At 43.7% G+C, this 26,113-nt stretch overlaps 2 protein-coding genes and 1 long non-coding RNA gene across 3 annotated transcripts in view; 1 reads left to right on the plus strand and 2 right to left on the minus strand.

Moving 5' to 3' along the window:
• Positions 1 to 26,113, plus strand: part of LOC146809534 (transmembrane channel-like protein 7) — a 344,379-nt gene that overhangs the window by 253,380 nt on the left and 64,886 nt on the right. Inside the window, exons 13-14 of the mRNA XM_085616363.1 lie at positions 1,494 to 1,624; positions 22,210 to 22,365. Of these exons, the coding sequence (XP_085472489.1) occupies positions 1,494 to 1,624; positions 22,210 to 22,365 (287 nt within the window). The remainder of the gene's footprint in view (positions 1 to 1,493; positions 1,625 to 22,209; positions 22,366 to 26,113) is intronic.
• The window catches only part of LOC146809535 (uncharacterized), a 314,763-nt gene that overhangs the window by 131,732 nt on the left and 156,918 nt on the right, over positions 1 to 26,113 (minus strand). The gene's annotated exons all lie outside the window — the stretch shown is intronic.
• LOC146809536 (uncharacterized) overlaps positions 8,893 to 26,113 on the minus strand; it is a 70,349-nt gene continuing 53,128 nt past the window's right edge. The window contains exons 3-4 of the mRNA XM_085616364.1: positions 10,220 to 10,537; positions 8,893 to 9,546 (exon numbers count right to left, since the gene is read on the minus strand). Of these exons, the coding sequence (XP_085472490.1) occupies positions 9,452 to 9,546; positions 10,220 to 10,496 (372 nt within the window). The 5' untranslated portion in view covers positions 10,497 to 10,537 and the 3' untranslated portion in view covers positions 8,893 to 9,451. The remainder of the gene's footprint in view (positions 9,547 to 10,219; positions 10,538 to 26,113) is intronic.

Here is a 26,113-nt window from a genome sequence, read left to right on the forward strand (position 1 = left end):
GTCAAGAAGAATTTTATTCAGCAAAGTTAGGCCGCAATTCAGTCTCTCAAAGATTCAGGATAACAGCTGTCCAGCAGTGTCACCGTCCTCTCCGTCAGCATAACGTCAGGAAATCGAGTTCATCAAAGAAGAGCAAGACCTCAGCGTTCAATTCCCTACCTACTTTTATAATGAAAATAATGTCAAAAAGTATCAAGATCGGGGTTTAGAAAGTCCTGATGGGTCTACTTGGGGTCGCGAGGTACAGTTCTCAGGGTGTCAAACGATGAAGTCATCAAACTTGCTAGTTCCGGTTTTTAAATCGAGCATTGTCTTTGGTATTGGATAGGTTCCCGGAGTGTCCTTGAAGGGTACATGTTCTCCCGGGGTCAGGTCCAGGCCACTGCTGCTGGCGGTGATGCCTGCGCACTTCACCCAGAACCTCGTGTTGTCGGGGCAGTCACATTTAACGTCTCGTCCAGCCATCTTGTCTAGTCCGAAATGGTCAATTTAAGCAAAAGAAACACAAAAACGTAATTAAAACATAGAAATGGCTAATAAAATGTTATCCCCTTGCTAATACCCATACGTGTGTGTATTTATCTAGCAGAAGCAACACTCAGAGCGGTTTATACTCACTGAATAAAGCACAAATCACAAATACGTCACCAAAGCAACATATAACATGCATTATTCTAATTTTCTACTATTACTATGCATACTCAAGTTAGTTTACAATTAATATAGCCATGCAATGTGCAATTCCCACGTGTAATTCTTTTGTTAATATAATTGGTGAGTTATCACTTCAAACGGATTAATAATATTACAATTAATTGATTATTCGGATTAATATAAACATGCAGAATGAGGGGCGTATACAAAATGTTGTACTACCCGCTCCAGCATTGGAAGCTACCAAGATGTTTCTTTGCACACACAGTACACATAGTGCTTAAGTGTAGGTTAAGGATTGAGGTGCAGCCGGGTAAAAATCCAGACTAGTACACGCATATGTTATCCAAGTCTTATTTATATTGAGTCACTCATGCCTTAAAGCTAAGCAAGGTAGGCCTCACAAACACACTGCTCACAAGTTACCCGAACAACCCACTTTTACATTAAATGCTTGTGAGTTACCTGCACAGCATGGTTTCAGAGTTCTTGCGAGAAAAAACACATAAAGCAAGGAATGCACCCGAATACAAGGTTCTCGCCAGTTACCGGTGCCAGCTAATCTGCACAAGAGAAAACGTTGCATGCTCTTAAGTGCAAGAAAACAAGGAATCTTTCCGAGCTCCAGATGACCAATAATTGGGAGTTCCAGGAGAACAGGCTGTAGAAATGTAAAAATGTACACAACCATAATTAACCGGTAGATACGGACGTTATTTGGAAATATCACTCTATGCATTGCTCTCTCTTTGATTTATATTTGTACATTCTTCTATCTGTGCCTTGTTCTCTGGGCACATTGCTTTCTCACTAAAGGCCCTGTTTTCCTCCTACCACAGATGACACTGTTCTCCAATTGCCGCCCCGCTCACCGCACCTTCAGAGCCTCAAGCTCTAACTTCTTCTTCCTCTTGGTGCTGCTCTTCGGCCTCGCCCTGTCCTGGGTACCTGTCCTTTACAGCATCTTTGTGTAAGTATCTTTGCTAGTACCACATCAGATTGGGCTAGGGGCTTGCACTAACCAGTAATTCTAAGGCCGTTTTAGTGAAGTAGCACTTAAACTAATATCGCCCGAAAGAGAGAGAGAGAGAGAGAGAGTGGTAGCCAAAGGTAAAGGCATAAAGAAATTGAGATAGAGATGGATGGACAATGGACAAGAGAAAGTTAGAAAGAAAGTGAGAGAGAAAACACAGGTGAGAAGAACAGACACTGAAACAAAATAGAAACATATGTGGCAAAATGGCAAATCCATAATTAGGCCAAGCAAATCACGGCCTCCGAATCGTATAATTCAAGTAGCCCTGTGTATAAGGTAATGAAATTTGAAATCCTAACACTAAGGGCCTAATTCACAAAGGTACCTTCCACTTTTGACTAAATTAACACTTTTGTGTAAGTTCATTACTTTTCAGTATTCACAAACTGCCCTGTTGTAGTACCCTATACTTATGTAATACGTCCAGCACTACACATGGCCAACCACTGGTACTATAACACCCTCTCATAGAAACTAATGGAGGTAAGAAATAACTACAAAAGTGTAAGTTACTACAACAGTGTAGTTTTGTGAACAACACTTTGTAGCACATTTTGTAGTACTGCTGTAGTTTTGCACAATATACTACAAAGTGCAGTTTGTGAGTCAGGCTCATAATACTTTAAAACAAATAAAGGCATCTGTGCTTTAAATTAAGAACAGAGTATAAAAATCAGTTATGAACCTAGTAAGGCATCCATGAAATTGTCTACCTCTCCAAGAACAAAAAAAATCCAATTAGCTTTCCAAGTGATACCCTCTAACCACCCCTCTCCACTCTTCCTACCTGGCACTGGGCCTGACCAAAGGGTGATGTGGTCTCTGGGTTCAGGTGTGTTAAGTGCCTTTAATGATGTCAGTGATGAAAACATCGGGGAAGTGACGTGATGTTTAAATGACTGATGCCGATTTTTATACCATTTGTGACATCATGTGTGAGGCCATCAGCAGTATATCGTTACTATTGCAGAGCCTGCCATGGTCAAACTGGGACAAAAAATATGTCCAGCACCAAAAGTAAAGTGTCCCGCATTAGTGAATCATATAGCTAGTAATTTTGAACTTGCTGTATAAGTGTTTTGCAAGATATGGAAGACTGCATGGATTTGGGCTTGCTGCAGGCAATTTTTGTTTTGATATCAGGGAAATCAGCATAAGAAATTGGCCCAGCAGACATAAGCAGGCCCACAAACAGTCAAAAAATACGTCTAACACACTGGCCTGTCAAACCAGCCCGTCGGACTCTGCCTGTTTGCCCAATAGGCCAAATCATTCCTGGAGCCCTCCAGAGTTTACTGTTTTTTAGATTTTGGATCATAGTAATGTATTTCCTTTTGAGGTTCTTAGGAGGAACATAAATATATAGAAATAGCAAGTTACAAGTTCCTTGTTATACCTTCCAAATTCAATGCAAAAGGGAGGACTTCAAACAGATGAGACACGTTGAATGACATCAACCTCACCAACAGGTGCCATGCAAGCTCAATGGGCTATTGAAATACTCACAGGTCTAGTGTCTTTTCCACATTAAACACATATATTTGGACTCAAAATGCATCAGATGGAACTTCCAGATTTCCGTTTCCAAATAGTTGCCTTTTCGACAGAATTTTCATCATGCTGCAAAACTTAGATTATTCCCAGAATTCTGGACATTTCACATGCAGAGTATTTTCTAAGATTTCAAAGATGCAATTGTCCAACCGGGTGCATAATGGAATTGATGGGAAATCATTCTATTTGGTTTGTGAGCAGAAAAGTGGGAATTTTAAATGTGATTATATCGAAAGCCGGAAGGGCAGATTTCACCATCTTTCTCTTTTAGGCATATGTTTTAACCAACTTAATTGCTGGTGTGAGTATGAACTTGTAGAATGAGAAAGAGAGCATGTTATTGATGGCGCGTTTGCGGTTACCATTTGCATCCACTAAATCTTTTTGGTTGACTGAGAGGCAAAATGGGTTTGCATTCAATGAAACAACTTAAAGTTCGTGTAACCACACAATAAGGACCAAGAATCGTAACTAAAGTTAAGTGTTTTTTTTCAAATTAACAATCAATTCGAATGAAGACAAATAAAGCATCATGAAGATGCAGAATTCAAAAAGGAGGCCTTAGTCGATTAAGTAAATTCAGTTCTGATATCATCAGATATGAAACAAGTGCAGTGACATGAATACAAATAGTGGAAAAACAGAAATTGATGTTCCTTAAAGAAACTCCAATTCTCCATTCCTATCATAAATAAATCCTCTAATAAATCATCTAAGCAGGGGGCTGAATCTAAAACGTGGATGGCTCAGAATAAAAAGGATCTCAAGGAAATTTAAAGCAGGAAGGTGTCAGCAAAGTGAATATTTCAGTAGAAATCTTCTGAAAGGAACAAATGTTTAGCATAAAGCCATACACTCTCGAGAATAAGTGAAATGTTGGATCTAGCATTTTTGCAGGGTTATCCCCAAATGTTTTGCTTCCTTCCTCCCATTTCTTCTGACCCGCTGTTGTTGGTTTTAGGACTCTGGGCAACTTACCACTGCTTTTCAGTGCCAAAGTGCAGATGCCCTCTGCGTAAATTGTATTGGTGATTGATTTTATCCATGATTGGCATATTTGATTTACTAATATGTCCCTAGTAAAGTGCACTGTGTATGCACAGGGCCTGCAAATCATATGCTACTAGTGAGCCTGCAGCACTGATTGTGCCACCCACACAAGTAGCCTTTCAAATTTGTCTCAGACCTGCCACTGCAGTGTTCAAGCGCTCAGTTTTAAACTGCCCTGTCGACCCCAAGGCAATCCCATCGACATAGGGCCGTGTACTTAAAAGGTAAGGCATGTAGTGGTGTGTTTTTACATGTCCTGATAGTGGACTACTGTGCATTTCATTTTTTTGCAAGGCTATCTCTTCCATAGGTTAACATGTGGGTCTGCCTGTATTAAAGCATGCAAATATGTATTTTGTTACACAGACTGTCACAGATTGCCATAGTAGGCAATGGTTTTGGTATTTGCCCTCAGTGTGGCAAACCATGGATATACTAGGTTCACCTGTCAGAATCCTTGTTAGGCCATCTTAGGAGAGCGAGTATTTTGCTTAGCCTACTGTAATTTTGTATACCTTTCACATTTTATCACTGTGTGTCTGATGGTTGCCTTGTGCAAAAGTTTATGTTCAAAACTGTAGGCCTACATTGGTTAGAGTAACCAGTTCTATATGACTATTTGGTGCACTGAATATGTTTTGTCCAATGCTGTAGATCTGGTCTTCTCATTTATGAAACATTTTGACGAAGACAGTTGGTCTAGCATATTAATTGTTAAAAGCAGTGCTTAAATTGAGCTCATGGTTGCAGGTGGGGATCACCATTACTCTTTTTTAGGGGCCAGCACTTATTTTTTCGTATGAAACATTTACTGAGGCAAGAAAATAAAAAACACACTGCAGTAAGATGGAGGAAGACAAAGAACCGAAAACAGCCAGAAAGAAACCAGCGAGTAAGAGAAGAGGAAGGAAGTGTCTAGTAGTGAATTAAAAGGCATGAAGTTGATTTAGGACTGCACATTCTTGGTATTTAGTGTGTCAACTTTTAATTGCACTGGCCACAGGTTTCAGAGCAAAGTTTTGGGCACCTGCACTTATCTGTTACAAATTAAGCACTCGTTAAAATAACATGTTAAAGCCAGTAAGACTTCAAAATTTGGTTGTTATTGCAGTGTGTTACAGGACATAGACAAGTATTGTGTTTTATGCAATCTAACACCCTCAAGATCATGAAGAGCATCTGCTCCGGAGCACCCTCGGACCCCTGCCCGCATCACATCTTCAACAGAGCAGGCACCACCATCGCTCCCGAACTCTGACGCACAATCAGCTGCTCCATCAACTCCACCACCTGCCCTGAAGACTGGAAACATGCAGAGATCAACCCCTTGCTGACAAAACCCTCTGCCACCCCGACGGATCACGAGAATTTCAGACCTATCTCTCGTCTCCCCTTCCCAGCCAAGTTCATCGAGAAGGCCATCAATGCCCAACTTTCCGACTTCATTGAAGAGAACCACATCCTGGACCTCTCCCAATCCGGCTTCCAAAGCAACCACAGCACCGAGGCGAAACTGCAGCACTCATCCTCTAGGACCTCTCGCAGTAGCGGTCTGTGGAGGGAGTTCAGAGGGGCAGTGAGGCGGGGCGGGGGAGGAGCAGGGTGGGGAAATGTAAACACCGGAATATGGATGAACGGAGGTAAGTACACATTTAAATAAATAAAAATGAATTACGTTGCGCGCGCTGCATCGCATTTTGTAATGGGACCAATCATGAAATGAACCTACCACCACGTGCTGAAATATTCAGCCACAACCAACGCACATTTGTATTTGCTTGGAAGTACATTGAAAGGACCCATGACTTCAACAGCTAACTTCATCCATGGACCATTTGGAAGCTTGACTTCTTGAATCGGTGGGTTTATGACTTTAATAACTGTATCGCTGGTACAACACGTCACACACACCTCAACAACATCATTTACCTGGCAAGCCATGGAAGGCCACCAATACACTCTCCGAAGCCTCCTTTTTGTATTAGTTTGTCCAAGATGACCTTTATGGCCATAATCAATGATGCAAGATCTTTCAGCGAGAGGGGGTGGTGCAGATCAGAGCTTCCGAATCCCCTCTACTTCCACGGATGGAATGATTCCACAGTCACGCACACATACACACATCACACGCTGGTGGGGCCCATTACACCAACATTCATACCTAAATCACTCTATCCGTGCCTTGTTAAAGGAGAAACACTTTCAGAATACACCTATCCGATCTGCCTGTACTTTGAGGTCAATGCGACCAGCTAGTTGTCTGTAGATCATAGCAAAATACCTTTCAAAGAATACACGATAAATTCAATAAACATGACAAGAAATAACCACCCGAGACAGGAATTCAAACAAATTGTTCATTTATCTGTCTTTATAATCCGCAGGGTGTTTCTCACTGGGGTAACTGCTGTTCCTACCTCTGGTTCTCTTCTATACGGGGGTGGTCTTTTGTAGAGCATGTCCTCTAAGACATCATCATCAGACTCATTTGCCCCATATCTTCTAGTTTCTACATTATGTTCTTTCTCTGTACACTTTCTCCCTTCCGATTCCTCTGCTGTTCTTACTGGATATAACCCCTCGGTCATACTGGCATCTCGCCACCTTCTCATTCGGTCATGATGGGTTTCGCGATCATACTTGCGCCCAAACATGTACCTGTAGTTATTCCCACTCCTCTGCTTTTCTCGCTCATGTACTTCATCTTCCCATTCCACTAATGCCTCGAATTGCGTCGGCCTAGGCCGAGGCTCTAGAACCATCATCTTCTCCCGTAAATTTCTTAACACGGCCAGATTAAATGAGCAATGTTCTGGGAAAGCCAAAACTCCATCCTCTCTAGTATACTTCACCCAGTTGTCTAACCAAATACAGGTATGATACCCATATTTTGCAACCATAAAGGATGCAGGGGTTCGGGTCGGAGGAAGTAACTCTCCTTCCCTAGTTATAATATCCTTATCCTTGTCAAACCAGGTCTTTACTTTACTGAATAAGGACTTCTTTTTCTTCTCTCCATTATGGTAATACATTTTCCTGTTTTCCGTAACTCTTAGTCTGTTCTACAACTGTACGATGTCTTATCCAATTGCAGCGCGGCTCACACCAACGCACTAATCCTGGAGCGTCTACGTCACTGACTCAGTCCGCGAATCCTAGCGCGACTGACACCAACGCACCAATCCTGGAGCGTCTATGTCACTGACTCAGTCCGCGAATCCTAGCGCGACTCACACCAACGCACCAATCCTGGAGCGTCTACGTCACCCTGTATGTCTTCCAATCCTAGCGCGGCGTACACTGACACACCAATCACTGCGTTTTCCTCCGTTCTAACCCACTGTCCAATCACAGCGCGGTCTCCCTGACGTCAGCAGTCGCTGCAGTCGCTTCTGCTCTTGTCTCCTGCTTCTCGTCTACCCCTCCTTTACAAAACTACTTAGTAGACTTTGTTCCAACTTCTACGAGTCCGTTAGTTACAACATACAAACATCTCCATTGTCTGCTTCGCTAACCACAGAACAGCAAAAGACCTTTCCCACGAGAATTCTGCCTTTCCCGAGAGCAGCGCTTACCTCTGCCCTACTACAGAATCGTTACTTCCGTTGATAAAGTAGCACATCCCTCTAATTTACCCTTCTAACAAGCATCAATTAACTGCTTCCCTCCGGAATGTTCCTAAGAGTCTCACAATTAACCAAAATGCCTTCTCATTCACGCACTTTTATACCAGAAAAATGTAGTACATTCACACAGAATTCTGTCTTTCCCGAGAACAGCGAACAGTCTGTCCTACTACAGAATTATATCACACGTTAACAAAGCAGCGCTTACCTCTGCCCTGTCCTTCTATCAAGCTCCGAGAATACCTATTACTTCTCTAGCGGTAAGCTTTAACGGAATCCTTTATGGACCCCTGGGACCTAAGACCAGAGTTTCACAGATAACCTTTTGCTATCATACACACTTCTTTTACACAGAAAATGTCTCTAATGGCAACACACGGCGATGCTACCTCATCGAACCCAGACAATGCGACGCGCAACTTCAATTGTCACACGTTTTCCCCTGTCTGCATACAGGGCCAACAATCCCGCCTTTTTCCGAGAGCAACACTCCCTCTGCTCTACTACGGAACTGTCACCGACTTCCTACGTCCCAGAAGCCGTCTCACAATACATAGAACCCAACACGACATATAGTGTTAGTACAAATATCAATCAATAATCAATAAGCCTATATACACGCAATTTCGCTAGACCAAGACAATAGCTAACCATCATTCTGCTACCAAGAAACTGGTGCAGATCAGAGCTTCCGAATCCCCTCTACTTCCACGGACGGAATGATTCCACAGTCACGCACACATACACACATCACACGCTGGTGGGGCCCATTACACCAACATTCATACCTAAATCACTCTATCCGTGCCTTGTTAAAGGAGAAACACTTTCAGAATACACCTATCCGATCTGCCTGTACTTTGAGGTCAATGCGACCAGCTAGTTGTCTGTAGATCATAGCAAAATACCTTTCAAAGAATACACGATAAATTCAATAAACATGACAAGAAATAACCACCCGAGACAGGAATTCAAACAAATTGTTCATTTATCTAATTTTGTTAAGAAAAGCCAATTAAATGCAAATTCATTTCTCTCATAATTACCTATTCTGTCTAAATGTCAGATCCAAAGTCAGAACCGGTCCTCAGTAGGAGAGACAGAGTTTCCGGCAGTCATGTAGAGTCTCCGTCCTCTCCGTCAGCATAGGGACCTCACATCATCAGCTCGGGAAGAAGTGGCTTTCGACCTCTCTAGTCTACTAATATTTATACTAAAATTACATTCCAAAAGTTACAAAAAATGTTATGAAAAATGTATGAACAGCAGAAATAATGTCGTCTCGATACACTAAGAAAAGTTCTCACGTATTGTCTTGTCTAATAATGAATAGAAAATGTAGTGTCCATAATTAACTCGATACTTTTTCGGATGTCTCCACAGATTAGAATGTATCTCAGTTGTGGGATTGACAGTTCGAAAGTTCAATATTTAATTTCTTTGAAACATTTTCTCAATCAGGGTCTTTTCTGGCAGTTCTCCCATATTTGTCGTCATGGTCATAGCTTTTCAGTTCATCGGAGGTGCAAGGTCACAGGCAGAGCGAAGCCTTTTTTTTGTAAATTTCCAGCAACTCCAATGCAGGCTGCGGGTGGTGGCCATTTTGCGACAGGCCACAATGGACAACTTAAGCAAAAGTAGACATAAAACAGAATTACTGCACGGAAATGATTATACAGTGTTATTCCCCTGCTAATACACTTATGTGTATGTATTCATCTAGCCATTTGCGACATCAAAAGCCATTAATGCATATTAATTTAAAGCGCAAACACAATAATCATTACATAAGCAACATCCATTTCTGTCAGTTTGCTCACCAACTTAGTTCACTTGTTATTTAGCTATGCAATAGCATTCCCACGTGTAATTCTCTTATTAATAAGGTTGATTAGTCAACATTCAACAAACTTTTTAATCATTAATATTTAATCAGTAGTACTTTTAATTATAACATGCGAAAATGAAACAGGTATTCCGTTTCGGAGTAAAAACCCTGCTCCATCAGGGGCACAAATTTATCTCCACGCATGATCATTTTACCTCCCTCCAAAGTGAGCTCATCAGCAATCTTAAAAAAGGTTGTAGTTCTCCATCCAAATGTTTTTCATTAGGCCACCCTGAAACAATGTTTCCTTTCACCTTCTTAAGAACAGTATCAGATTCCATTACACCAAACTACTCATGTTCAGTAAAGCAACCCACATTGCAAGCATCCACCATGGTAATCAAGCATTCAATCAATCAATCAATCAATCAATAAATCAATCAATTAGTTTGTAAAGTGCTGGCTACTCACCAGTAACAGGTCTCAAGGCGCTGAGGGGGATGGAGGCTGGTGGTGGTTCCACTGATCCGGTAGGTTTACTGCGTACCTTCGAAGAGCCAGGTCTTGATCGAAGGTGGAGAGGGATGGAGTTCCATGCCTTGGCCGTGAGGAGGTAGATGGAGTGTCCCCCTGTTCTGCTTTTCTTGATCCACGGTACAGTTTTGAGGGAGAGTTGGGCCAAGCGGAGGGAGCGATGGGGTGTGTGGAACATGAGGCGGTTGTTCAGGTTGGCATTCTTCATCCTCATCTTGATCAGTAAGTTCTTGTTTCCCCAGTGGCAAAGGAGTCCTAGAAAGAAAATCAGCTCTTGTGTTCCTTCCAGCAGGAATATGTGCCACCTCAAAATTGTACTGTAGCAATTTCGAGCTTAATCTAGCGATTCTTGGTGTGTGATCCTTAACAATATTCCCATTAGATGTGGGAATGACAGGCTTGTGGTAGTTAAGCAGTGTGAATGTTTGCCACACAAAAAACACTTAAACTTCTCCACAGCCCAACAACACACCAACAACTCCCTCTCAATAATAGAATAGTTCTTCTCACTCTGTCGTAAAGCACGGGAGGCAAAACCAACAGTATGTTCCTTGCCCTGCTTGAACTGAGTGATCATACCACCCAAACCATCCAAACTGGCATCAATTGATACAACACACTGATAAAGAGGGTCAAAAGGTGTAAGAATCTTACAAGACCCTAGTTCTTGTTTTATGCGAAGAAATTCATCTGGGCAAAATTGATCCCAGAAAAAAAGTGACTTCCCTCTTGAGATGTACAATTTTGACAGCAAAATTAGAAAGAAATTTAGTGTAAAACTCGCACACACCCAAAAATGAGCAAACTTGTTCCTTGGTCGTGGGCCCGGAGCATTCAAAATAGCCTCAATGAGTCCCTCTTTTGGCTCAATTCCTTCACCAGAAATATGATGACCCAAATACTCAATGGATTCAACTCCAAAAACACACTTAAGTTTGTTGGCGACAATCCCAACAGTCTGTTTAAAACCTCACTAAGATTTTTGTCATGCGACATTTTGCTTTTACCCGCAACTAAAATGTCACCTTGAAAAACGACTGTGTCCTTCACCCCTTCCGACACTGTTTTCATTACACGTTGAAAAACGGAGGCTGCCGAAGCCAACCCAAAAGGCATCCTTCTACATTGAAAGGTACCAACAAGAGAAACAAAAGCCGCTAGATGTTTACACATGGGATCCAACTCCACTTGGTGGTAGGCAGATGCAAGATCTATTTTTGAAAAAGATCTGGCACCAGAAAACTTTGAGAGAATGCCATCAATCCAGGGAAGGGGGTGAGAGTCAACCTAGATTTCTTTGTTCAGACTGTGCAAGTCAATGCACAATCTCAAACTCCCATTCTTCATGCGGGCAACCACCACTGGAGACCACCAAAGAGATGACTCAATAGGTTAGATGACACCTAATTCACACATCCGTCTCAGCTCTTCAGACAAATCCTCTCTGACACTAAACTGCACATTACGAAGCTTGTGTTTAACAGGAACAACGTGTTCCTTCACCTTGATTACATTTTTTGAACCCTTTGATGCATCCCAAATTATCAGCAAACACATTCTCGAATTTGTTGGACCAAGTGGAGAAACTTTCACCTTGAAGAGGGTCCCCCACCACCGACACCTGCTCAGTGGTGCCAGGCCTAAGAGTCATACCAAACAGACCCTGGTGGTACCATCCCAAAATACTGAGTCCTTTTCTTGCAATATAGACTGTTCCTTGAATGGATCTTTCCATGAATATAAGAGTAGTCTCAAAAACACTCTTAACTCAATCTTCCTGCCTTCATATAAAACGGGACTCCTATCTGGTGGTTGAAGAGGTTTGTTCACCCATTTACTTTCAAATAACTCTTCAGTGACCATCGTCATGCGTGCTCCAGAGTCCAACAATTGTATGAACTTACCTTCAACAATCAGATCCACCACGGGATCCACACAATTCTTAGAATCATCTTTACATACCATGATAACATCAGTTAATGAGCTTGCAACTTCACTCCCTGAATCACCCTTTTCTTACTCAGAATAAACAACATTAACATTCCCTCGGATACCACACATTTAGCGAAATGCCCTTGTTTACTGCACAGCCGTGAATTGGGAAAATGGGAGTGTTAGACCTGGCATCATTGGCATGGGTCTCCCTTCCCCTCTCCTCTTCCTATTTCTTATGTTGGCTGGATTTAGATGCTCTGGGTGCCGTGCCACTGCTAATCAGTGCCACAGTGCGAATGCTCCCTGTATATAAATGACTGTATGACTTAGGATAAACATAATGCCTAGATCTGTGTAGCATGTCCACTAGTGAGTTACCCTCCATTTCTCTGTCGCTACTGGGACACGATCCGTTCTCATAGGCCAGACTGGACCGGTTGAGGATTACTTTCTATCATCCTATCTGGCCCCAGGAACATGATAGGATCCTCGAGTTTGATATGTTTGTGCTCAGGACATTGAGAGACCCCTTTTAGTAAGGACCGTTTATAAATCCCATGTTTAGAAATGCCTCTTCTGAAAACACAGTAGTTTTTTGCCTAAGCTTTATTGTAGGCTGTGCGAGTATGTGTACTGGCCATCTGGTTTTGGAGCAGCTGGGCCAGCTGGGTCAGACCTGGCTGGGGAAAGAGATCGGTATTCTGAGCCTGGGGAGGGGGACTCTTTGATCCGAGCAGGGCCGTACCTGGCAAGGTGAATGATGGCTCCACCTCCCACTGGGCGTCTGATAGCAGACCCCCTCATTCTGAAAGGGCAGGATGTTACCTCATAAACCAAGTGCTCCCCAACCCCACCGAACTGGTTCTGACTGGAGTCGGTGATTTGCGACCTTAGAGAACAAAGACTTTTTAGGTATAAAATGCTGCCTGGGAACTTTGTACGGGTGTGTTCCTTCTGGATGTCAAGACGAAACTCTGTCCGAGTAAACAGAGGAAAGGACTTTGAAACTTTCACCAAGCTTGCCGAAGAAACTACCTGAGGGCCTGAATTGAGAGCGCCTCATGCAGAAGTCTCAGGGACATTAGACTTCACCCCGTTCGCGGTCGGAATTCCTGTGTGATGAATTCTGCTTGCTGGTGAGGCCTCCGTCGAGTAATCCGGAGCCTCTAGTTCTACTGTGAGGACCGCGGACTGGGCACCTTTGAATCTTTCGCTGGATCCGTGTGGGCTGCTGCAGCTAAGAGAGAGCTGCCCCCGCTGAGAGCCTGCCCGAATCTGAACCCTTAAACCTTTCTCTGGATCCGTGTGGGCCGCTGCATCTAAGAGAGAGCTGCCGCCACTGAGAGACGACCTGAATCTGAACCCTTGAACCTTTTGCTGGATCCGTGTGGGCCGCTGCAGCTAAGAGAGAGCTGCCGCTGCTGGGAGCCCACCTGAATCTGACCCCTTGAAACTTTTGCTGGATCCATGTGGGCCGCTGCAGCTAAGAGAGAGCTGTCGCTGAGGAAAGCCTACCTAAATATGAACCCTTGAACCTTTTTCTGGATCCGTGTGGGCTGCTGCAGCTAAGAGAGAGCTGCCACCGCTGAGAGCCAGCCCGAATCTGAATCCTTGAACCTTTTGCTGGATCCGTGTAGGCCGCTGCAGCTAAGAGAGAGAGCTGCTGCCACTGAGAGCCCTCACCCTTGGCCACTTTACATCATCGTGAATCATTCTGTGGGCCGCCGCAGCTAAGAGAGAGCTGCTGCTGCTGAGTGCCCGCACCCTTTGCCACTTTGCATCATCATGATTCATTCTGTGGGCCGCCACAGCTAGGAGGGATCTGCTGCCGCTGAGTGCCCACACCCTTTGCACTTTGCACCCTCGTGAGTTGTCTTGTAGGCCACCACAGCTAAGAGTGAGCTGCTGCCGCTGAGTGCCCGCACCCTTGTCACCTTTTGCATCATTGTGATTTGTCCTGTGGGCTGACGCAGCTAAGAGAGAGCTGTGGCCGCTGAGCGCCTGCACCTTTACCAACTTTGCATTATTGGGATTTGTCCTGTGGGCCGCGCAGCTAGGAGAGAGCTGCTGCCGCTGTGTGCCCGCACCTTGTTTACCCTTGTCGAGGATTGTTGCTATCGTCTCGTGGGCCACCCCAGCTAAGAGAGAGCTGCTGCCGCTGTGAGCCCACCACGGAACTGCACGACGAGAGTGATCGCCACCACCAGCCCACCTGTCCCCGAGTGCCCGAATCGTTGTGGGTGCACGCTACGGGCCTCTGCAGCCCGGACTTGTAGTCACTGGGAGTCCGCCTGTCATCGTCTCCGCTTCTTCGAGAAGCTGCGTGCTGTGTCCCCTTTCACCGACAGGTATCTGGTGTGCAGCGGGTTACATAGGTCCCGGCATTGAACTTAGTCAGTGTCACATTCCGGTGAATACGTAATTGCCTTTTGGAGTCCCTACGGGTTGACGTGAATTGTAGTTGTTGAAACGCTTTGAGAATTTCGAGTTCAACTGTTAGATAAAGATATTATTTTTCTGTACCTACCTGAGTTGTGTCCTTTTGTGGTGTTGTTGCTGCCTTATTGTTCATGGTCATAAATGCTTCACACACTGCCTCTGAGATAGGCCTAACTGCTCGTGCTACATTACCACAGGGTTGAGCAGGGGTTGTCAATGGGGGTAACCCGCTTGCCCTGACTTAGGAAGAAGGGTCCCTATTTGGACATTGGCGCCCGCCATCGCCCACTGGAGACCCCCATTTCTAACAGGGAGGGAAACCCACATTTAGCACACACATTCTTATTGAAAATAACTTTCTTGTTTAAGTTTAATCTTTAAGTCTAAAACTGGAATGAATTCTCAGTGTAATTCTTAAAGGTTGCAATAAAAAAAAAATAAGAAAATAACTTTCTTCTCATGTCTGACGGGGGTGACTGCTGACCTTTGGTTCAACATGTAGCTTGTCTTTTTCCCCTTGACGTTTAGCACCTTGATCTTTACGCTCATTAACAACACCCACAACATTTTTTTCAGGTTTGAGTTCTCATGAGGCCTTCTGCGAAAGCTGAATGCTTTTTACAATAGTAATAGGTTCTTGTAAAGGTGGGTATTTCAGAGTTAATAGTTTTTCTTGAACTTTTTTTATCTCTACAGTGAACCACAATTTGTTTTTCTGATTAACTGAGAATTAAAATGTTCAAATTCACATTCTGAGGCTAAAATACGCAATGCTGCAACATATGACACAATACTCTCATCTGTGTCTTAATCTCTTGTAAAAAAACTTATGTCTAACTACAACCAGGCTACCTTCAAAGTCAAACTGTTTCTCTAACGTTTTTACCGCTTGATCAAATTTGTTTAACTCCTCTGAGCCCTCACCCAGATCAAGAGGAGGCAAATGCTCAAGAACAGCTTGTCCCTCAAAACCTAGATTGTGCTCTAAGATAAATCTTTAACTTTCAGCACTGAACCTTGTGCCCCTCCATGGCACCTAAATATTTAACGAATGCCCTATACCACACCTTCCACCTGAATGGAAGCTGTAAGAAAGGGGGAGGAGGTTGTACATGTTGCATTTCACAAAGAAAATACCTTACAACGTGGAAAAGAAATGTGAGAACAGCCAGCTTCTACCTGTGAAGAAAAAGGGTGAAACTGCACAAATTAACAGAGGAAAACAACACAAGTGATGTAACTATCAAGAATAGAACATGAAAACACATTTTCCACAGCAACTTTGCTTAGAAGATCAAATCCTTCATTTGTTCTTCTTAATCTTGAGTATTCATAGTAATGGACAAAAACAATTATAATTTTGCAGCTAAAACACTTAAGGGTAAGAAACCGACAGAGCAAAAAGAAACGTTAGCATGAGAAAGGATCTCCTTCAAGTAGCATGTATGGATATACTAAAAACCATTAAAACTGCTACATATGGCTAAACAGAAACAGAACCTTGTGAAAAAGAAGTAGATGTAATGACCTCTTGCTGCTTAAATGTTGTTATGCTGAAGAAATTGGAAGACTGGAGCAAAAATGTCACTCATGCCTGTAAAAAAACACACTACAAAAATAAGCGCAAGTGCTTAACGTGCCGATCCAAACAAAACGATGCGTCCTGTGAACTCCAATGTATTACTAGGGAGATTTTCCTTATAAGACGTGATGACGACGCGTTGCTTCTGATGAACAAAACGTTGCCACAGAGATCTGGCTGATACCTATTGCGACCTCCAACACGTTGCCACAGAAATGTTCGCTTCAGGAGGTAACGATGATGCGTCACTTGTGACCTCCAAAGCGTTACAACAGAGATATGAACACGTCACTTGTGAACTCTAGAGCGTTGTGACTCAGCACGCAAGAATATGCTCTGTAGGACGCTTCTTTACTGCGTGTATCCTCACCCAATTACGCGCTCCATGCATCCTCCAACACGGCTGGAACATTCCATTGCGTTACCATTAGGGTTTGAACTCGGCGAGGAGAAGGACCTCTCAATGAGTGGCCACAGGTAAGAAAACAGCGCAGCACTTGAAGACGCACACAACCAAAGGGTGGTAAATAACTCGCTGTTCTGTGCCACAACGATTCCGAACAGCAGCTGCGAAGTAGAAATTCACTGGCAGAAATGGGTTAGTGTAGAGATCCACCATGGGTGATTCAGTTGGGAACCACCAAAATCGCAGACTTCCTTGCGTCTTCTCCCACGGGACAACAATGCTTAAAATGCAGGACACCATCCAAAAGACCAAAAGTGAGGAGCTAGGAGCCTTTCACAGTCCAAAGACATCGAGGGAGACACCAGAGACACCAACCAGGAAACCACAGGAACTGATGATGCAGAAACACAGCATACACAGATGCAGCACACCTGGGTGGAGAGAGGAACAGTCCAACTTATCGCCAATTTTGTAGTGATCACACTGAGGCAGGCAAGCGTGGAAACACTAAGTTTAATGACTGCTCATGTCCACAGCTTCCAGGGAACAACAATAACTGCTCCTGGTATTCAAACATGAACATTCTATCACCATGACAGTGACATCATAGAGAGTAATATCCAGAGCTATAGAGAAACTATTACACTAACCTATTCCACTTGTAGTGAAAAACTTCTACTAATATCATAATTTGTGGGCACCTTCAGCTTTTTCTCCAGGATGCATTGTGAGTGACCTTCTTTCTTTGCTGTGCTCAGAGCCAGTAGAGAGCTTTCATCGCTGGGTTGTTCCTGCTTTCGTTTATGTTTAGTCACATTCCCAACACTTTACTCTAGAGCTTCTGTAATTTGTTTAATCTAAGATTTAAGACGTCATCTGTAATCAGTTTTGCTGCATTGAAACCTTGTAGACATCAGTAATCCTGCTAGTGGTATGAGGTGGTCTAAGAGGCAAGTCCAGTTTTGAGTGTTCACTTAGTGAACTGCAGTTCCATGATAACCTTTGGGATGCAAAATACATTAGAGCCTGGTTTCGAGTTTGGAGGATGGGTACTTCATCCCAAACAAGATCAATATTATGTCTGCCTCATTATAAGTAAGTTAGGCTGTAGTTAGGCAGATGGGATAGCTGCCATGTTTGTGATGGAGTGTCCATCTGCTAAACTCTTAATCAAGCCCTTATTGTTGAATATGATGCTCATGTTTATCCTCTGTAATGGGAGTGTTACGCAGAGCCTGTAGTCAGTAGAAAAGGAGTGTCAGTAGCACAAATGTAGATCCACTGAGGCACAAGCTCTTATCCCCATCCAGGAGTGGATGTGCTCTATCAATTTGAGGTGACATTTTGATTCCAAGAGTCATCCCGCAAGCAGAGGTGGATAGTTAATATGTGATGGCTGTAACTATTGACTGGATGCATCTAGAACCCCAGGTGGTGTAGTGCAGTGAGCTTGGCTAGAATCGCAGGTGGTGTAGCGCAGTGAGCTTGACTAGAATCGCAGGTGGTGTAGCTCAATGAGCTTGGCTAGAATCGCAGGTGGAGTAGTGCCGTTAGCTTGGCTAGAATCCCATGTGGTGTAGCGCAGTGAGCTTGGCTAGAATCGCAGGTGGTGTAGTGCAGTGAGCTTGGCTAGAATTGCAGGTGGTGTAGATCGATGAGCTTGGCTAGAATCGGAGGTGGTGTAACTTAATGAGCTTGGCTAGAATTGCAGGTGGTGTAGCGCAGTGAGCTTGGCTAGAATCGCAGGTGGTATAGATCAATGAGCTTGGCTAGAATGGCAGGTGGTGTAGCTCAATGAGTTTGGCTAGAATGGCAGGTGGAGTAGCGCAGTGAGCTTAGCTAGAATCCCTGGTGGTGTAGCTCAATGAGCTTGGCTAGAATCGCAGGTGGTGTAGTGCAGTGAGCTTGGCTAGAATTGCATGTGGTGTAGCGCAGTGAGCTTGCCTAGAATCGCAGGTGGTGTAGTGCAGTGAGCTTGGCTAGAATTGCAGGTGGTGTAGATCAATGAGCTTGGCTAGAATCGCAGGTGGTGTAACTCAATGAGATTGGCTAGAATCGCAGGTGGTGTAGCTCAGTGAGCTTGGCTAGAATCGCAGGTGGTGTAGATCAATGAGCTTGGCTAGAATCGCAGGTGGTGTAGCTCAATGAGCTTGGCTAGAATCGCAGGTGGTGTAGCGCAGTGAGCTTGGCAAGAATCGCAAGTGGTGTAGCTCAATGAGCTTGGCTAGAATCACAAGTGGTGTTGCTCAATGAGCTTGACTATAATCGCAGGTGGGGTAATGCAGTGAGCTTGGCTAGAAACGCATGTATTGTAGCTCAGTGAGCTTGGCTGTGAGGCAAATTGTCACACCAAGCAGCAGCTCTCCTATAATGCATCCATACAGGAAACCACTCCTTACTCTTGTGCTTGAATGTGCTGAGCTGGGTCTGACATGTCAACTGTTTTTGGAGGATTCTTTAGGGTTGAGTGTTAGTCCACACGCACATGCCCATTCACACAGCTATTTCAGAAGTATCTGGTTGTCTATGTTGCTATACTCCGGGGGCATCCGGTGTATGGCCAGGTTAGGCGAATCCCTGACAAATTTGTAGGATATCGGAATACAGTTGTTTTTTAATGGTCTTGAAACAGAGGTGTTTCTCTGCTGGGGAGGGGGTAAATCAGGGAGAGGAGTAGAGGGGAGGGGGATCTCTGAGTCCAGCCATGGTGGGGGTGAGATCCACAGAACAATCGTTGAGAGGTGCACACTGCAAATGGCTCCTGATGCTGCATTACAGTCCTAGCTCTGACTGTAGAAGGGAGCACAGATCAAACAACAGAGATCACCAGATGTCCTGCAGGCATCACAAATGGCCACCAGTCTCAGCCAAATAGGTCAAGAGACGACATAGGTCTGAAATAATTCTGCATCTTGAAGGACCCTGAAAAAAGGATTTCCAAAAGAAAATTGAGAGACAATATTAGAGGGAGAGAGCAGATATAATGCATAATAGCAAAACAACAGAAGACAGGGTGCGAATAAGTATCATAGAAACAAAATTCAGATATTCATCATGGTTAATTATACTAATTATGACTATTTGTACTGATCACAATGGAAATGTATTGCCTGTTTGTATTTAATACTACAATCCAACTCGATTGTATTAAATACATCAATGTCCAAAGTAAGACTTAAAAGGATTCAAACTTATGCCAAACATATCACAAGCATATGTTTGGCACATGAGCATAATCCAATGTATGACTTCTTAGGTTCGGAACTTGTACCAGTTACACAAAGTTCTCTGTAACAACAGCATGAACCAACTGAACTATTTTGCTAAGAGTTGAACTTGTGACCTAGGTGGCCCACAGTGGATGCCTGTATCTCAAAAGAATGGCGGAGCGGGGGAGAAGGCAGGTGGGGAACGACACAAATAAGCATTTGCAATGCAACGGTCTCGCCTTTAGGATCTTAAAAGTATTTAGCCATGCAGCACAATATCCTGGGTGTTATATTAACTCTTTTCATTTAGCCTTACACAACTGCTATAACCGGATGAAAAGAGCATTTGTTCTCAGTGGGGTGCCATGGAAAGGGGTTAAGGTCTGTTAGTTCCAAACAATAAAGTTTTTCAAAAACCAATATGCATTGACAAAGTCAAAAGGCTGGCAACATAATTCGGACCAGCTAGCTTTGCAAATGCTTGTGTTGCTTTGTCAGGGATGTGGAGCAGCAGAGGAATGTGGAGGTAAAGAACAGTGTGGTATGAAATTGAAACTGATCATGAGCAATAGCTAGACTGAAACAGAAGTGTGTTCTGTGAGAAAGACACAAGCTGAACTTGAAATATGATCTGCTAAACAAATATGATCTGTGAAACATGTTATGGTTTGAGATCGGGCTAAACTTCGCTGGAATGTCAAAGTTGAATAAGCACTGGCAATGACATTAGGTCTGGCTTTAACACCTCCAGAGTTTTCTGTTTGAATAGATTTAAGTCATCTATATGCATGAGCGGCTTGAACTCCAAGCCATACGAGAAATTGTGCAGTTTAAATAATGTTCTAACCTGTAAGCTCTCTTACATTTTGCACAGTGTGGTCATGGAACCCATTCTACAAACTTCAGAATTAAAACTTGCACTGGTAGCTCTGTACAGAACAGCACCCCAAGCATTCTGAAATCTAATTAGCTTGTTATGAATGACGCGGTAATTGCGAGCTTATACCGCTAAATATCGCTCGTGGAGGTCTTTGCTGAGCTGAGACAGGGAAGAAAATAGTGTTAGGAGTAAAGGGGCCAGTAGCTGTGGAAGGATAAAAATGATGACTTAGGAGGGACTAACAAGCCTCATACCAATCGGAAGGCAGCATTTAAGACAAAAGACAATGGGCAGAGAGTGGGCGGACCTTCCATGAAGCTTCCACACTACAATGTATACTGCATGCCTCGCAAAGCGATTTCAGCGCATTCGTGCTGCATCGCTAGGCAAAACCTAAAAGAAAATAGTGTTAGGAGTAAAGGGGCCAGTAGCTGTGGAAGGATACAAATGATGACTGTGGAGGTACTAACAAGCGTCAAACCAATCGGAAAGCAGCATTTAAGACAAAAGCCTATGGGCAGAGAGTGGGCGGAGCTTCCACAAAGCTTCCACACTACAGTGTATACTGCATACCTCGCAAAGCGATGGGAGCACATTCGTGCTGCATTTATAGGCTAGACCTAAAAATGACAACTTATCTGCTGCATCACTGGATCTCCGTTTCATGGTTTTCCAGGCTCCTTTTCTACACAGGCACAGGCTCACCTGGCTAATCCTGACGCTGTTCTCATGCGAGAACAGTATCAGGATTGGCTTGAGCAGCGTGAGTTTGTGCTCTCAGTTAGACTGGGAGCCTGTGCCTGTTATCTCCAACCCGGCAAGACAGCACGGGTTGAAGACAGCTCCAGTGCGAATGAGGATCTGGCCTGCCTGAGACTGCCTGGCCAAACCACCAAGCGCACTGATACCAGTACTAAATACTTGCTCTCGTGCCTGCCCCCACTCGGCCCTCTCCTCAAATCTCAGCGGCTAGAAAAAAAAAGCAAAACAATTATAAACCTGGTTTATTATCGTTTTATTTTTTTGTATTTAAGAATGCTGCTGGGGGGGGGGGCGATTCTCCTACGCCATAGTAGTGGAGGAGCCGTTGCTGGTGGCCCATCTGTTATCCTGCGTTAACGAAGGCTATTTTTTACTAAATCAGGGCTAAATGACACAACCCTACTGCAGCTCAACTCCAATACTGTCAAGAAGTTCCTAGACATAGATAACTGTGTAGTATGCCCTCTATGTGCTATGCTGTAACCCTTAATGTTTTGAGGGCATGTTTGTGTTCTGCTATGGTTTAAATGTTGCCTCAAACAGATGCAAAACTTCTAATTTCTAATATGGTAAGCCTGCAGTATTCTTCATTCATAGTGACATATTTCAGCTTTTCGTCACTTGGGAGGGAGAGAGGTTGGGTCAGAAAGCCCAGAGTGATATTCTCTCTGTAGGTGTTTCCCTCACCACTCATGAGTTACTCTTTGTTCTTAGAATCCCCCCATCCGGGGCTTGCGGCCCCTTTCGTGGTGGAGACCTGATTTGGGAGGCAGTACCCTCTTCTGTTGAGAAACTCCCACAGACTGCCAGCGAGTTCTTCTTCTTCATCGGCTCACAATCCTTTGCTGTTCCCTTCTTCTTCCTCAGTTGGTAAGTTCCACATCCATGAAGGCCCATCCTTAACTCTTTGTTTTACCACTGTTCAGAGTTTATCTAGCTGGTTGAAATTCTAAAAGTAAATGTAAAGAAATGAGCTAGCTGCAGCGAATTGAGAAGCTGAGTTTAATGGTCTGTAGTGGACATTAATAGGAGAAATTACTTTTCTGTCTGGTTATAGTCAACAGCATCTTTTATGTTTGTTGACACACTGGCAGGTATTCTTGTGCCGAGTGGTTGTGCATCCCAGAATATCGAGGTAGGAATCTCGATGGCACAAAATATTGTGGACACAGTGGACCTGATTACGAGCTAAGGTGCTATTTATTGCTCCGATAAATAACTATGCCACGGGGCACGTTATGTATCAGGTGGGATAAATAACACCTGCTAGGAGTCCATGGAGAATAACGTGCAGATGTTAATGTTTAATGCAACAAAATCCGCATGATACAGTAAACACTGTACATTTTCCCCAATTAAATTTTGGCAGGTTTGACTAGGCAAAATTTAAAGAAGCTTCAGTTATTAAACAAATCTGATCATTATTTGAGGCGTTAAATGTCTTTAAACTCGTAATATCACTCCATGCATAAACAGGGGTCAGCGTATGGGTAGGAATATTATCAGGAATTCGTAATTAGCACCAGTTTCTAAAGATAAAATATCGAAATGTAAGAAGTATAGATCTTCTTTACATAACTGCACATATATGACTGTGACTATATATATATATATATATATATATATATATTATCTACTGGCGGTCGCCAGTAGATAGTTATAGTTAGGACCGAGTTTCCATAGGAAATCTCAAAATTCTATTTTGAATAACTTTGGCGCCGATTGACGAATCCTCGCGAAATTTTCAAAACTAATGGGGCGCTCCGCTCCTACCCTGAAAGTCTCGGGGTGATTCGTCAAGCGGGGCCCGAGAAAAAGGGGGGGTCCCAAAACGCGTTTTCCCCATGGATTTTTCCATAGGGACTTTAGTCGCAGCTACAGCCCGAACGGCTGAACAGAATTACGTGAAATTTGGCAGAGAGGTAGCCATAAGGTCCATGAAGTGCCTTTTGCAGATTTGGTGTAAATCTGTTCAGTATTTCCAGAGAAAATAGCATTTAAATCAATATATATATCTGTACGCGCGCAGCGTGCGCGCTGGGTGCGCGCACCTTGCCGTGCGCGAGCGCAATTCTGATTGGTTGTTAGATCTTAGTAAACATTCGAATCGGTCGAAACCAGGAAGTGTCGGTCGCCATTTTGTCTCTCGCACTCTGAGGGGGTGAAAAACAAATGTGGAGAACGTGAAAAGGGGGCAGGGTGGACAGTTCCTGACCCCCTAGCCGTGGTCAGGGGGTCCCAGAAGGACCCCCAAGGGCCCAACATTTTTTAATTTTTTTTCCGAAAAATCGCCGAGTGCGCGCACCTTGCGCGCACCACCCAAACGGAAAAAATTCTGCGAAGTTCGCGCAGCGTGCGCGCACTCCGCGATTTTTCGAAAAAAAAAATGTATTTGGCCCTTGGGGGCGAAGCGCTCCGTGCGCGCACGGCACGAACTGTGTAAAGTGGGCGCGCGGTGCGAAAAAGTTGTGTTTAAAAAAATATATTAATAAATACATAACTTAGCATTTAAAAAACCGTACAAATTCACTGAAAAAACCATAGGTTTCACACACGTTATAGTTAGGAATTAGCATTTAAAAAACCTTGCAAATTCACTGAAAAAACCATAGGTTTCACACATGTTATAGTTAGCGGAAATTTTACTGATAAAAAACCAGTGAAATTCCCCCGTTATAGTTAGCGCAGGCAACTATAACTCACGCGACTGCAATCCTCTGCTGATGCTAATACTGTATTTAGACACTTATTTGCCCATGTCTTCTTCCATACATTTTTAGCTATACATATATTACAAATATTTTTTTTTCATAAAGACACATATGTCATCAGCAGAAGATTGCAGTCGCGTGAGTTATAGTTGCCTGCGCTAACTATAACGGGGGAATTTCACTGGTTTTTTATCAGTAAAATTTCCGCTAACTATAACATGTGTGAAACCTATGGTTTTTTCAGTGAATTTGCAAGGTTTTTTAAATGCTAATTCCTAACTATAACGTGTGTGAAACCTATGGTTTTTTCAGTGAATTAGTACGGTTTTTTAAATGCTAAGTTTTTTTCCCTTATAATAAGCCCTGTACATTTGGTGGCCTTCGGCCACCAAAAGCACAGGGGGTGGGGTAAGTGTGGATAGTGTTTTTTGCCCTTAACATAAGCCCTGTACATTTGGTGGCCTTCGGCCACCAAAAGCACAGGGGGTGGGGTAAGTGTGGATAGTGTTTTTTTTATTTTTGTTCAGACCGAACGAGCTAAATAAACTACACTATCTGGCACTTAATTGTGGTCCGTCTCCGTCTTTGGCGCGAAGCAGCAGAGGGACGGAGTACTTTGATATTACAAGTCGAACAACCTCCGACGACTACTGACGGACCCCCTCTCTGGATTTGGTCAATGCTAGCAAGGAGGAGTCTGGCAACGAGGCAACCCGGAACCAGAATCAGCGGTACTTCCTGGGAAGGAATTGAGCATTCGACCCCCTGAAGCCTGAATATCGCCGGAATTCCTGGCTAATCTACGATTCACCGCGAGTCGGAGGACCCGAGGTGTGCAGCAGCTTACCAGGTAGGATTGATTACGGCAAATTTGGGGTAGAGAGGCGTGCCAATCGAGGGGTTACACCTAGCGCATAGTGTTTGGTGAAGACGTTAGTGAACAACGTTGCCTTCCCCCTCGTACCACGACGATTTCAATCTTTAGCCATGTCGGATGACACGGTACGGAGCTGAGAAGCGGCGGCAATAGATATTTTCAGTGATTCAACACCAGCCGCCGAATGTCAAGACACGACAGTCAGATCAAAGACCAACTTTTCAAATACTTTGAAAGACAAATTCAAGATTCTAGAGAAAAAGAGCAAGGCTGAACAAAGCAAATGGTGGGAATCCCGATCACTTCAACGCTACATCGATGTAGGGAGAGTCCCGCGCGGATTAAGGATTTTCTTGGCACCGAGTTATGAAAACCCCAATGTAGAAATGATGCGAGAATGGGCAGAATGCAACCTTGATTCCTCAAAACGTCTCATTTTGATACTTATCAAGTACGCAGATATTGACAGAGCTACTTTACTCGAAGAAATCAACAAACTGAATGAGGAAATAGAGGAAATGGGCACTATTGAAGAACGAAACAAATTACGTAAAGAAATGACAACCAGGCTCATCAAGGAGGAGGAGCTGATAAAGGAACGAAAAAAATATAAGTTCAATCGTGACAAAAATGACTATGAACGTGGACAAATCTTTACGTTTGCAAAAAGATATGAGGCACTGCGCACTTCAAAAGATAAAACTTCAATACTACCTAAAATAGGAATAACTGCAAGTGGCACCACAGGCTCTAACTCTACAATCTCAGACCTTAGTTCTCCTGCTGAAAGTGGCTCAGACAATGAAACTTCAGGCATCATGGGAAGCACTTCTACCAAACCCAATACCCTTGTACAAGAGCTGTCTTTTTTATATCAAGATCGGAGGCAAACCTTACGCCCCAGGATACAGCGGAACAACGAAGAAGAAACAAGAACTACAGGAGGAGGCAAAGAAGACAAGCGAGCAGGCAAAGGGCCAAGAACCAGGCAACAAAGAGGACGCCGCTGGTAAACAATGGCACCGACCTT

The sequence above is a fragment of the Triturus cristatus genome, chromosome 7 (assembly GCF_964204655.1).
Source record: "Triturus cristatus chromosome 7, aTriCri1.1, whole genome shotgun sequence".
Taxonomy (NCBI): Eukaryota; Metazoa; Chordata; class Amphibia; order Caudata; family Salamandridae; genus Triturus; species Triturus cristatus.